At 53.4% G+C, this 12,625-nt stretch overlaps 1 protein-coding gene across 1 annotated transcript in view; it reads right to left on the reverse strand.

Moving 5' to 3' along the window:
- Positions 1-1,432: 1,432 nt before the first annotated feature.
- LOC139684133 (zinc finger protein 208-like) overlaps positions 1,433-12,625 on the reverse strand; it is a 143,654-nt gene continuing 132,461 nt past the window's right edge. Inside the window, 1 exon segment of the mRNA XM_071579729.1 lies at positions 1,433-1,778. Within this exon segment, the coding sequence (XP_071435830.1) occupies positions 1,433-1,778 (346 nt within the window).

A 12,625-nucleotide genomic window follows, 5' to 3' on the forward strand; every position in this document is an offset into this window, starting at 1 on the left:
TATGAGCTGACAGATCAGTCCCTCTCAGATATTGGACTGCAAAATGATGGAGAAATGTCAGTCCGGCTGGACACCTCCAGTTTTGGGGAAGACTCTCCCAAATCCACACAGAACCCTGAAATCTTCCTGAATATCCCTTTGAACCCCAAATTCCTGCCCAAGGTCCCAGGGGAATGGTGGAAATTTAGATGTCTTTGTTCAATTTCTTTATTTTAATCCCAATTTCAGGTGATTCTAAGGGATGAAAATGGATCAAATAAAATGAAAAAACCAAAATGAACCATGTGAATATGCATGGGGTTGGGTTGGGGGGCCCACAGACAGGCAGAGCCACAGAAAATTGGAATTATGGAATTACTGAGTTTAGAAAAGTTCTGAAACACCACTCAGGATTCCTTGAGGCCACAAGATAAACTAAGGGTATGGAGCAAGGGAGATGTTTCGGGTCAAAAGTCAGCAAATGCCCCTTCCCAAAGAATTTCCCACTTCAGTCTGTGTCCCCCTATATGATGGCTTTGTTGTGGCAAAATGCCAAGTAATCATTTCAGAGGTAAAGTCTCCTCTTCTATCCCCCAAAAACCAAAACACAGGACATAGTTCAGCAGAACAAGGTATATTAAACAGAAAAGAAAATAGAAACCAATCAAATACAAACTACAGACTAAGAATAAAAGGTAGCAAGAACAAACAGGAAGTAAATTTCAACTTCCCCTGTATCTTGGTCTGCCTCCAGGAGCTCTGCAATGCCAACAAACTCCTTGATCATCCAGCAAGAACAAGAAGGAAAATCCCTCCTCCCTCTCTTCTTCTATCTGAGATGATGTCAGAATAAGGGATGCAATAGAGTTGGCCAGTAGGAGTCAGCTGATTGTCCAAGGCCTTGCTCTAAAAACTACAGCCTAAATCTCGGCCTAACTAAACCCATGACACCATGGATGTTCCTCCCCCTGTGTTAATTCAAGTGCCCACAGAGATCCAGGAGGATGTGGAGACAACGAGCCAGGGGTCTTCCAAATGTGGCTCACAAGGAATGTGGGTGATAGAGATGGAGCAGCAGATGAAGCTCTTCCCACAGCCAGGGCACTCGTGGGGCTTCCCTCACTGGTGGGTCCGTTGGTGTTTGGTCAATGCAGAGCTGCTGGTGAAGCTCTTCCCACACGCGTGACAGTCATAAGGCCTCTCCCGAGTGTGGATACGCCGGTGGGTGATGAGGACGGAGTTATGTTTGAATCTCTTCCCGCAGTTGGTGCAGCAGAAGGGCCTCTCCTCCCTGTGTGTGCGCTGATGTTTGAGGAGAATTGAGCTGGTCTGAAACCTCTTCCCACACTCGGAACATTCAAAGGGCCTTTCCCCAGTGTGGGTCATCTGGTGGATGATGAGCTCAGAGTTATGGATGAAGCTCTTCCCACAGTCCCCACATTTGTGAGGCCTCTCACCGGTGTGGCGCCTCCTGTGGGTGCCTGATGAGGTTGGAGCTCTGGCTGAATCTCTTCCCGCAGTCGGTGCAGCAGAAGGGCCTCTCCCCTGTGTGTGTGCGCTGATGCACGAGGAGATCTGACCTGGTCCGACACCTCTTCCCACACTGGGAACACTCATAGGGACATTCCCCAGTGTGGATCATCTGGTGGCTGATCAGGTGGGAGCTGTGACTGAAGCCCTTCCCACATTCCCTACATGTGTAGGGCGATTCCCCAGTGTGGATGTGCTGGTGGCAAATTAGGTGGGAGCTCCAGCTGAATCCCTTCCCACATGCCAAGCACTTGTAGCGCTTCTCCCTGCTCTGAAGCTGTTGCTGCACTCCAAGGTCAGAGCTCTCGTTGAAGCTCCAGCCATCTTTCCCACACTGGGTGGCTCTATCCTGATTGGAGGACCCAAAACTCGGTTGAGAGCTTCTCCTCCTGCGGGATCTCCGTGGCTTTTTCTCCTCAGTGACTTCCTGCTCTGTGGAGCTGTTCAAAGTGGCCTCTGCCACCAGGTTCTGCTGGGGGGATTTGTCCTCCGTGCTCCCAATGCTCAGCTCGGGGCCTGGGGCAGGAAGGAACAAGGACACTCAGGGCATTTGCCTCCGGCCCACAGGGAATGCCAAGGACATCCCCCCAAACCTGACCCCGGCAGGACGGCGTCGGCAGCGGGGTTGTCCTGCAGCTGGGGCCATGCTGGGCTGGAAGATGCAGCACAAGAGAGGGCAAAAGGGCACTGACTTCTTGCTCACCTGCCTGGAAGGCCCGGGGCATCTTCCTCTTCCTCGCAGCCTCCTCCTCCATTCCGACACACCTTCAGAAGGATAAATCCTGGTTTTTAGGGAAAACAAGCTGTGAGTGTCTTGGGTTGGGTTTCCCAAGTCGCTCTCTAAAAGTCACTGGGCATCTTGTGTCCATAAAAACCTTCAAAACACTAAGATTTAGCTCAAGAAAACCCTTCCAGGAGCTTCTCCTCTCTGACCTCCTCCTTTTGGCATTCTGAGTGTCCTCCCTGTCTGGGCTGCTGGGGGTCTCCTGTGTATTGGGGGTCCTCCCTCTCCAGGGTCCCCGCCCTATCCAGGCTACCAGGGCCCCACAACCCCCTGCCCGGCCATTCCTGGCTTCCCAGCCTTCACATCCCCCTTTCTTTGACTCCAGGACCACCCTACCCTCCTTTTCTCTCTCATCCTGCCTTTCCCAGACTTCACAATCCCTTTGCCTTTCCTCTCCCATATCCTCAACCTCCTTATTCTGGGCACAGGGACCACCTCCACCCCCAAACCACCTCTCCCCACTCCTAGTCCTAACCTTCCTTACCTTGGGCCCATCCTGATCATCCATTCTAAGGCACTGGGATGTCCCTGCTCCCCTTATCCTACACCAACATCCCCTTGTACCCCCTTTCTGGGATATCCCACCACTTCCAGTCGCACACCCCCTTTGCCTTCACTCTGAGACCCCCAGTGCCCCCATTCCTGCATTTCCCAGACCACAGATCCTTTTTGGAACACTGGGGAACACCTTGAACCCCTCTATTCTGGCCATTCTGGGTTTTCCTACATCATGACCCACCTTTCCTTAACATCGAGGACCCCTGAACCCCCTTCCCTGGGCACAGGGGACCCGTGGGCTTCCCATCCCACTTCTCTAAGTAATTACACCCGTTTCTTTGGCCACGTGACCCCCTGAAAACCCCCTGCCCCAGCTCTGTGTCCCCCCTGCACCCCCAGCATTCAGACCAAAACACCAAGATTCAACCCCCAAATAGGGACCCCAGAGGGGATTTGGGTCCCTGCAGTCCCTCCTCTCCTGACTCTGTGCTGGGGGTGCTGGTTCCCAAGGGCCCCACCTCTCCAGGATGCTGTGGGTCCTGAGGGTGCCCCCTCTCTGGGCTGTCCATTTGGGGATCCAGGGGGGTCCCTGAGAACCCTGAGAAGAGAGTCAGGGCAGAAAGGACCCTTGGGACCCTCAGCATTCCTTGGAGGGATCATGGAGAGGGGGGAGTGAAAGAAACTCAGTGGGTTCAGATCACAGAGTGGGGGACTCCTGAAATTCCTGGGAGCTCCAGCAGCCTGAAAAAGGCAGAACCCCAGAGAAGGGACCCCAAAACACAAGGCACCCCCAACAGCCTGGACAGGGAGGATCCCCAGAACGCAAAGCACAGAGAACACAGGGAGCAAATTTCTGGGAGGGTTTTTTTGGAAGTGAATCTTGGTGCTTTGATTTTATTTGGCCTTAATCTGCATATTTTGGAGGGTTTTGCCCAATCTTGATGGTTTGGGGTTTTAGGGGATCTGTGCCAGGCGCCTCCATTTCGAGGCATGGGAAGATCCCAGGATTTTCCAGCATCCAGGGATGCTCCACAAGCAAAGCCCCCTCTGGAGGTGACTCCCTTTGTTCCCCACACTGTGGTCGCCCCTCACTCGCTCACACCGTTCCTTTTTCCAAGAGCATCGTCCCCAATTTCCTCCTTTCAGCTTCTAGGTAAAAATCCCATCAAATTAATCTGATTTTCCTGCTTTTTCGGGCTGTCCACATGTCTCCCTTAGCTTCAGTTCTCTCTGTTTTAACTGTCCCTTCAAGGAGGTTTGGAGGGGTCAGGGACGAGGGTTTATGGGAAGGGTTTGGGAGTATCTGGGCTGGTCTCGAAACAATTGGAGGGTTCTGTGTTGTTTGGAAGGTCTGGAAGTCATTTAGGGGAATCCTGGGGTAGTTTTCAGCACCTGGACGGGAATTTAGGGAGGTCCTGGACTGGTCTGAGAATATCTGGAAAAGGCCTGGGGGGTTCTGGTGTCGTTTGGGGGTCCTGGGCACATTTGGGGTGGTCTGGAAGGGGGTTTGGAGGGAAGGTGATGGAATTTGGGAAGGTGTGGGGGATGAGTGGGTGGTCTCGGGGTAGTTTGCAAGGTCTGGATGAAAGTTTGGGGGTACTCTGAGAGGTTCTCTTGTGTGTTTCTGGTCTCTCTGAGAGGTTCTGTGCGGTGTTTAGGGGGGTCTGGGGAGTTTTGGAGGACTCTGGGGGAGTCTTGGGGGGTTGGGAGAGGGACTCTGGGGCATTTTGAGGGGCTCTGGTAGGTCCAAGAGGTGATTTGGGGAACCCTGTTGTTTTAAGTGTGGGGTTTCAGGATGTCAAGATGGGTTTGGGGTTTTTTTCGTGAGTGGAGGGGGTGGGGGAGGATGTGGGATGGACCTGACGGACCCGATGGCAGTCCCGGGATGGGGGAGGGGCTTACCCGGCTTCTCCACCTTCACTCTCACGGCCAACACGGCACCGGTGGGTCCCAGGGAAGGGTAGGGGGTGGGTGCATAATGTGGGTCCCCAAACCCATCCTGAGTCCCCCATAACCCCCCAAACTTGCCGCTCTCCCCTCACCTCTCCCCGCAGCCGTCCCGAGTCCTGCCCTCCGTCTCCGCCGCCTCTAATCTTGTGTCCCTAAATACCTCCAAAACACCAAAATTCATCCCAAAACAACCCTCCCAGCAGTTCCTCTTCTCTGAATTCTCCACGGTGGGCTTATTGGGGTACTCCTGTCTGCACTGCTGGGGGTCCTACTTGTATTGTGGATCCCGTCCCACTCTCTCCGGGCTGCCGGGGATCCCGGGAATCCCACGGCTCCTTCCTCTCTCGGCTCTCGCCTTCTCCAGGCTCTTGGGGGTCCCACCTCCCCCTTGCATTGCTGCTCCCCCCTCCTCTCCACACTGCCGGGGCTTCTCCCTCTCCGGAACCCCCGTTTAAGGGGCCCGGGACTCCCTCTGTACTCCCGCCCCCGATTCCAGCATTCCGGGGCTTCCCCAGCTCCGCTATCGCCCCTCTCTGCTCTCCCCACTCCGCAGGTCCCGGGGTTCCGTCCCGGATCACCCGAGGGGCCCCAAAACCGCTCTCGCCCCCCCGCCCCACACCGACCTTCCGACGAGCGCCCACCACGTGCTGCTTTGTCCTCTCTGTGTCCCCTGTCCCGGCTCCTCCCCCTGCTCTGTCCCTCCTCTCCTGCTGCTTCTCCGCCCCCTCAGTCCCGCCCACTCCAGCTCTTCTTCTCCTCCCTCCAGGCCCAGCACCACCCCCTCCAGGCCCCCCTTGCCCCCAGCCCCGCCGCTCCCCGCGGGAGGAGCAGGGATGGAGCTGGGGCAGCTCGGGATGGGGCAGGGCTGGGCTCTTATCCACTCCCGCCCGCACTCGGCCCCCGCCGCAGCCACCACGGCTGGGACAGCGCGGGGGGGCCGGCCTCGGCGCCCCCACCTCCCCCCGCCAAAAAATTGCCATTCCGGGGGGCGCTGGGGGCGAGGGGGGGGGGGCGCGGGTCTGTTTGGGGTGGGGAGCGGGGGGCGCTGCGGGTCTGCCAGGCAACTGCAGAGTCATCAGCGCCGCGCGCTCTGATTGGCTGGAAAATGATTCGGGGCCTTCTCTGGCTGATCCCCCTAGCCAGCCCCAGTGACCGGGACTGGGGAGAACTGGAATGCTTTACTGGGAACACTGGGAGCAGCAGGCTGGGGGCAGAGGGACAGCAGGGGAGGGGGTGAAACGTGACTCCCAGTGACCCCCTGCCTTTGTGGCACAGGGAGAAGCCCCAGCCCAGGAGGACAAACCCCTGACATGGAGCCCCGACCCCTGGCAGCGTCTTGGGGAGCGTCCGGCGGCAGCTCCAGGCAGGGCCAGGGGGGAAGGACTCCTAAATCCTCCCACAGACCCCCCATGACCTTCACCAAACCTTCTCCCGGTCACACCATCCCACGCAGGGTCATGTGGAACCTCCTTCCAGTCCTTGCCCAGCCCTTCCAGCACCCCTCAAAGTCCCTCTCAGCCCCACTAGGAACCACCAACCCCCCTCCAACACCCCTCAGATCTCCTGAAGCTTTTTTCCAATTGCCCCCAGCCCTCCCAGGGCCCCTCAAGTCTCCTCAATGTCCTTCCCAACTTTCTCAGACTACCCAGATCTTCTTCCAGTTGGCCATTGGTTCTTTCACATCCCATCTCAGCCCCCACAACCCACTTCCCAGTGACTTGCAGTGCTGCAAATTATACAACTTTCCTAAATATTTAATTAGTGGCAATCGTTGACTGCGTTACTTCTCACAGACTCTCATCAGTCTGGTCTTTAAAGCACCAAAGCTTTGAGTTTCCCTGGACTGGCTCTGATGGGCTGCAGGAAAGAGAAGCCTGAGGGAGCTGAAGATTGGACATCTGGGATCTTAAATTTATGGTCCCTCAAAGCCATGTTGGAGCAACCAGAAGATACAGAGGAGACTATCAAAGACATTTCAGCCTGAGAGTTGGAGACTTTGCCTGAGACAGAATGATAAAAGCACCAAAGAATGTTGACTAAAACAGCCAATAAAGAATAGAATACCAATTAATGAAGAGAATTGTATATCTTAGAAGGAAAAATGCAATTTCTTTGTTTGCCAAAATGTATAAATATGTGAGAACTCTTGGAAGGGCTTGTATGGAGCTGGAAAGATTCTCTCCCTGTCTCTGCCCAGAATAAAGGAGTGTCTGAGTCAAAGACACTCCAAAGCGGGGCTTGGAGGGTCTCATTCCTTCCTGATTACTTTTGGTGACAATTATTGATGACCCAGCTGGGACAAAGCTGCAGATCCTCCATGGGTTCCAGCACCCCGAGGACTCCAGTGACACCCAAAATATTATTTGAGGAGATCCTCTCAGTCCCAGAACGTGACCAGTTGAAAGCAAGATCCCTGGAATTTTGTTAAGTCATTTCTCAGTGTGTAAAATCTATCCCGAACCATCATAGAAATGGAGCTTGAGAATAGAATGTAATGGGGTGTGGTAGTTTTAGCTTTAGCTTCAGCCAGGCCTCAATTTATCAGGCCCAGAGGATGTGACACAGATTGGAAGGGACAAGCATCACCTGACTTGAGCAACCAAAGAGGTATTTCATATCATCTGACATCATCAGGAAGCATCAAGAAGTATAAAAGAAATGGAGGTGGAGCTTCTGTCTCATTTGCTCTTCCCCTTGGGCCTGTGCTCTGCCTGTGACAAGAGAGGGCCTTGCCACCATCCCTGCTCTGTTCTCATAGAATCACAGATTCAGTTGGGTTGGAAGAGACCTCCCAGATCATCAAGTCCAACCCTTAATCCAACCCCAATTTGATTACCAGATCATGGCACTCAGTGCCACGTCCAGTCTTACCTTAAATACCTCCAGGGTTGGAGAATCCACCCCCTCCCTGGGCAGGCCATTCCAATGCCTGAGCACTCTCTCTGTGAAGAACTTCTTCCTGATATTCAACCTAAAACTTGCCCTGGCAGAGCTTGAGCCCCTGCCCTCTTGTCCTATTGCTGAGTGTCTTGGAAAAGAGACCAATCCCCACCTGTCTACAATCTCCTTTCAGGTACTTTTAGAGCGTGATGAAAACACCTCTGAGCCTCCTCTTCTCCAGGCTAAACACCTCCAGCTCCCTCAGCCTCTCCCCACAGCACTTGTGCTCCAGTCCCTTCTCCAGCCTCCTTGCTCTTCTCTGGACCTGCTCCAGCCTCTCAATATCTTTCCTGAACTGAGGGGCCCAGAACTGAACACAACACTCAAGGTGTGGCCTCCCCAAGGCAGAGTCCAGGGGAAGGGTCACTGCCCTGGGCCTGCTGGCCACGCTAGTTTGGATCCAGGCCAGGATCCCATTGGCCTTCTTGACACCCTGGGCACACTGTTGGCTCCTGTTGAGCTTCCTGTCAATCAGTCCCCCCAGGTCCCTCTGCCTGGCTGCTCTGCAGCCACTCTGTGCCCAGCCTGGAGCCCTGCAGGGGTTGGTGTGGCCAAAGGGCAGGACCTGCATTTGGCCTTGTTGAACTTCATCCCATTGGAATCAGCCCATCCCTCAAGTCCATCCAGGTCCCTCTGCAGAGCCCTCCTGCCTTCCAGCAGCTCGACACTCCCTCCCAACTTGGTGTCATCAGCAAATTTACTGATGATGGACTCAATCCCCTCATCTAAATCATCAATGAAGATGTTAAACAGGACTGGGCCCAACACAGACCCCTGGGGGACACCACTGGTGACCGGCCGCCAGCTGGACACAGTCCCGTTCACCAGCACACTCTGGGCCTGGCCCTCCAGCCAGCTCCTGACCCAGCAGAGGGTACACCTGTCCAGGCCATGGGCTACCAGCTTTTCCAGGAGTATATTATGGGAGACAGTGTCAAAGGCCTTGCTGAAGTCCAGATAGACACATCCACAGCCTTCCCCTCATCCATCAGGTGGGTCACCTGATCATAAAAAGAGATCAGGTTGATCAGACAGGACCTGCCCCGAAAAAACCCATGCTGGCTGGGTCTGAGCCCTTGCCCATCCTTTAGGTGCTGTGTGATTGCACTCAGGATGATCTGCTCCATAACCCTGACAGGCACCGAGGTCAGGCTGACAGGCTTGGAGTTGCCAGGGTCAGCCTTGCAGCACTTTTTATGGATTGGGGTGACAATGTCCAACTTCCAATTCTCTAGGACATCCCCAGAGAGCCAGGACTGTTGGGAGATGATGGAGAGTGGCTTGGCAAGCTCTTCCAGCAGCTCCCTCATCTCCCCAGGATGGATCCCGTCTGGCCCCACAGACTTGTGAGGATTCAGGTGCCTCACTAAGTCACTATTTCCTCCTGGAACACAGCGGGACTAGTCAGCTCCCTGTCTCTTTTCTACCAGCTCAGGAGGCCAGTTGTCCTCAGGCCACCTGTCTTACTGGTGAAAACTGAGGAAAAGTAGGTGTTAAGAACCTCAGCCTTCCCCTTATCTCTGGTAAAAATGTTCTCCCCCAAGTCCAACAAAGAATGGAGGTTTTCCTTGTCCCTCCTTTTCCTATTAACATATTTATAGAAGCACTTTTTGTCATCCCTAACAGAAGTAGCCAAACTGACTTCAAATTACACTTTTGTCTCTCATTTTCTTCCTACAGGACCTAACTATGTTCCTAAACTCTTCCTAAATAGCCAGCCCTTTTTTTCCACACTCAGTCAGCTCCCTTTTTATCACTGATTTCCTTCAGAATCTCCCTGTAAAACTAAGCTGGATGTCTTCCCCATTGGCTTCCATTTTGGCACACCAGGACAGGCTATTCCTGTGCACTCAAGACTTCCTTCTTAAAGCACATCCATCCCTCCTGGCCCCCCTTGTTTTTGAGGGTTGTTTCCCAGGTATGCTCTGGTCCAGTCTTCTGACAAGGCTGAAATCTGCCCTCTGGATGTCCAGCAAAGAGGTTTTATTGCTGGTTCTCCTCATATCCCTGAGCACTGAAAATTCTGTTACTTCATGGTCGCTGTACCCAGACAGCCTCTGACCACTACATCTCCCACCAGCCCCTCTCTATAAACAGCAGGTCTAGAGAGGCCCCACCCCTGGTAGGTTCATTTACCAGCTGAAGCAGGAAATTATCCTCTATATACTCCAGGAATCTCCCAGACTGCCTCTTCTCTGCTGTGTTGAGCTCCCAGCAGATATCTGGCAGGTTCAAGTCACCCACAAGAACAAGGGCTGGAGATTTTGAGACATCTCCCCGCAGCTTGGAGAATAATTCATCTCTTTCATCATCCTGGTTGGGTGGCCTGTAACAGACACCCACAAGGATGTCAGCCCTGTTGCCCTTCCCCCTGATTCTGGCCCACAGACACTCAACCTTCTCACTGCTGACCTCAAGTTCAACAGAGTCAAGAGACTCTCTAACATATAAAGCCACCCCTCCACTGGGATATACTGGGAGTGAGTGGAACCATAGTAGGGGTAAAAGGGAGCAACTGAAAGCATGTGGGGGGAACTGGGGTAATAGTGGGAGCACTGGAGTCATACTGGGATCATAATGAGACTATCTGGGAGTGACTCAGATCATACCGGCAATGACTAGAAAATATCTGGGAGCACACTTGGAGCTAATGGCATGAGACTGGGCTGAAACTGGAAGCAAGTGGGACCATGTTGAAGGCAACTGGGATAACACTAGGAGGAGCTGGGCCCAAGCTGGAGGACAAAAGGGGCAGCAGGAGGCCTTGTAGGACCACCTTCTACTGCCTGGGGTGGCTCTGGGGGGCCCTTGGCTCCTTGTGGCTCTTCCTGCAGCCACAGAACTTGGAGGGACCCTCCTCTGGGTGGGGCCTCCATGTGATACAGGAGATTTGAGCTCCTTCTGGCAGAGACTGGGGGCAACTGGGATCATCCTGACACCATACTGGCAGAGACTGAAGTCACTGGAACCATACTGGGGGTGACTGGGACCACAGAGGGAGTTACTGGGACTATGCTAGCAGAAAACTGAAACTGCATATGGGGCAACTGGGAGCCAGTCAAATGGTTGGGTCTATACTGGGCAATACTGGGCGTCACTGAGACCATGGTGGGACAGACTAGGGTCATACTGGGCCAACTAGGATTTCTGTTCTGGGCAACTGAGATACAGTGGGAACAGCTGCACTCATAGTGGGAGTGACTGGGCTCTGGGAAGCACACTATGGGCAGCCTGGGGTGGTAAACCCCCATTCCACTGCCCTGAATTCCCAGAATCCTTGTTCCCAGTCCCTGCTCTGGCCCTGACCAGCAGATCTGCTTTGGTATCCCTTTCCCTGGGGACACTTCCCCACCCTCTCCCCACTTTTCTACCTTTGGATATCAGCACTTTGGAGCCCCATTGCATTGTTTTCTCCTTCTCCTCCCCACTATTATCATTATCCCCCTGCACCTCCTTTTCCTGGGCTCTGGGACGCCCCTGCGTGGCTATTCCCTGTTCTCCAACCTCGGACACTCCTTTCTCTGACTCCAGGATCCTCCTACCCCCTTTTCCTGCCCATCCTGCCTGTCTCAGCCTCTGGATCCCCCTTTTCTTTGACACTAGGGACCCTCAGGCCCCCATTCCCAGCCATCCCAGGTCACCTCACCCCAACATTCCCCTACTTTGACTCCAAGGACACCCTGACCCCCCTTTCCCACCCATCTGTTATACACCAATAACTGAGAAATGGAATAAATATTATTCTCCCATTATTCCCCTGTCATAAACATCCTATCCAAGAACATTCTCTCAGCAGTTCGACAAAAAGACAGAATTCTCTTACAAACAAACACCCTGCCAAAGCCTTTCACCAAGCTTCCTGCAAGTCATGGCAGCAAATTCACCCAAACTTCTTGCCTGATCACAACTCACACGAGCATCCTCTTGTTGTAATGACTTAGTAAAACTATATCCTGCTTTTAAGAAATTTGCAAGCTACCTGTAAAAAACTGTGTCTAAGGTTTCTTGGGCTCTATAAAAGCTCCCAAAGAACACCTTGGAATTTCGGTGCGTAGGGTGTGTGGAGAATGGAGAGAGAGAACCACAGCCAAGAACCTCTCCCACCTCCTCCCTGCCTCACCCATCTCACCTTCTCACTCTCCTTCTTCCCCACCCACGCTGCTTGCCTGCCTGCCCCTGCAGACTGAGGAGAAAGCTGAGCTCTGCCTTGCTCCCTGCGTCAGTTCTGCTCCTGCTAACCCAGCCCTGGCCCTGTTCAGCCTGGGGTGGCTGCGCCGCTGCTGCCCGTGAGCGACAGCTCCGCGGAGCCTGAGAGCTCTGCAGAGAGCGAGGAGCAGCCCTGCTGCACAAGGGAGAGCAGCACAGACTGAGCATCACATCTGCACTGCAAGAGCTGCATTCCACACCTCTGCCTGCAGGAACAGAGACATCGCTTCTCACACGCACACACACACAAACAAACTTGGAAGAAAAAGTTGGTTTTGGTGGTAAACTTTTTTCCTTGCTTCTAAAAAGTACTCTTAGAATTTTTCTAACTGTTCTTATTTCCCTGTCTCTCTGCAATTTTAAACAATTTTTAATTAATAATAAATGCCATTTTTTTAATTAAGAGGTAATATAGATTGAGTTTTAATATTGTTTGGAAAAACAGTTTGAATCCAAGCTATGTCTGCAATATTTAAGCAGATTGTAACACCATCCTGTCTCTTCCAAACTCCACACTCCCTATTCCTTTACCCTGCCAACCCCTGGACTTCACTTTTCTGGTCACAGACACAACCTGCAGCCCCCAACCACCTCTTCCCACCTCTAGTCCGGCTTTTTCTTGACCTTGGGACCCTCCTGATCCCTCATTTCCAGGCACTGGGATGCCCCTGCACCCCCTTATCCTGCACCAATACCCTCCTGCACCCCCTTTCCTGGCCATCCCACCTACTCCAGCCC

This window comes from Pithys albifrons, chromosome 32 (genome assembly GCF_047495875.1).
Source record: "Pithys albifrons albifrons isolate INPA30051 chromosome 32, PitAlb_v1, whole genome shotgun sequence".
Lineage (NCBI taxonomy): Eukaryota > Metazoa > Chordata > Aves > Passeriformes > Thamnophilidae > Pithys > Pithys albifrons.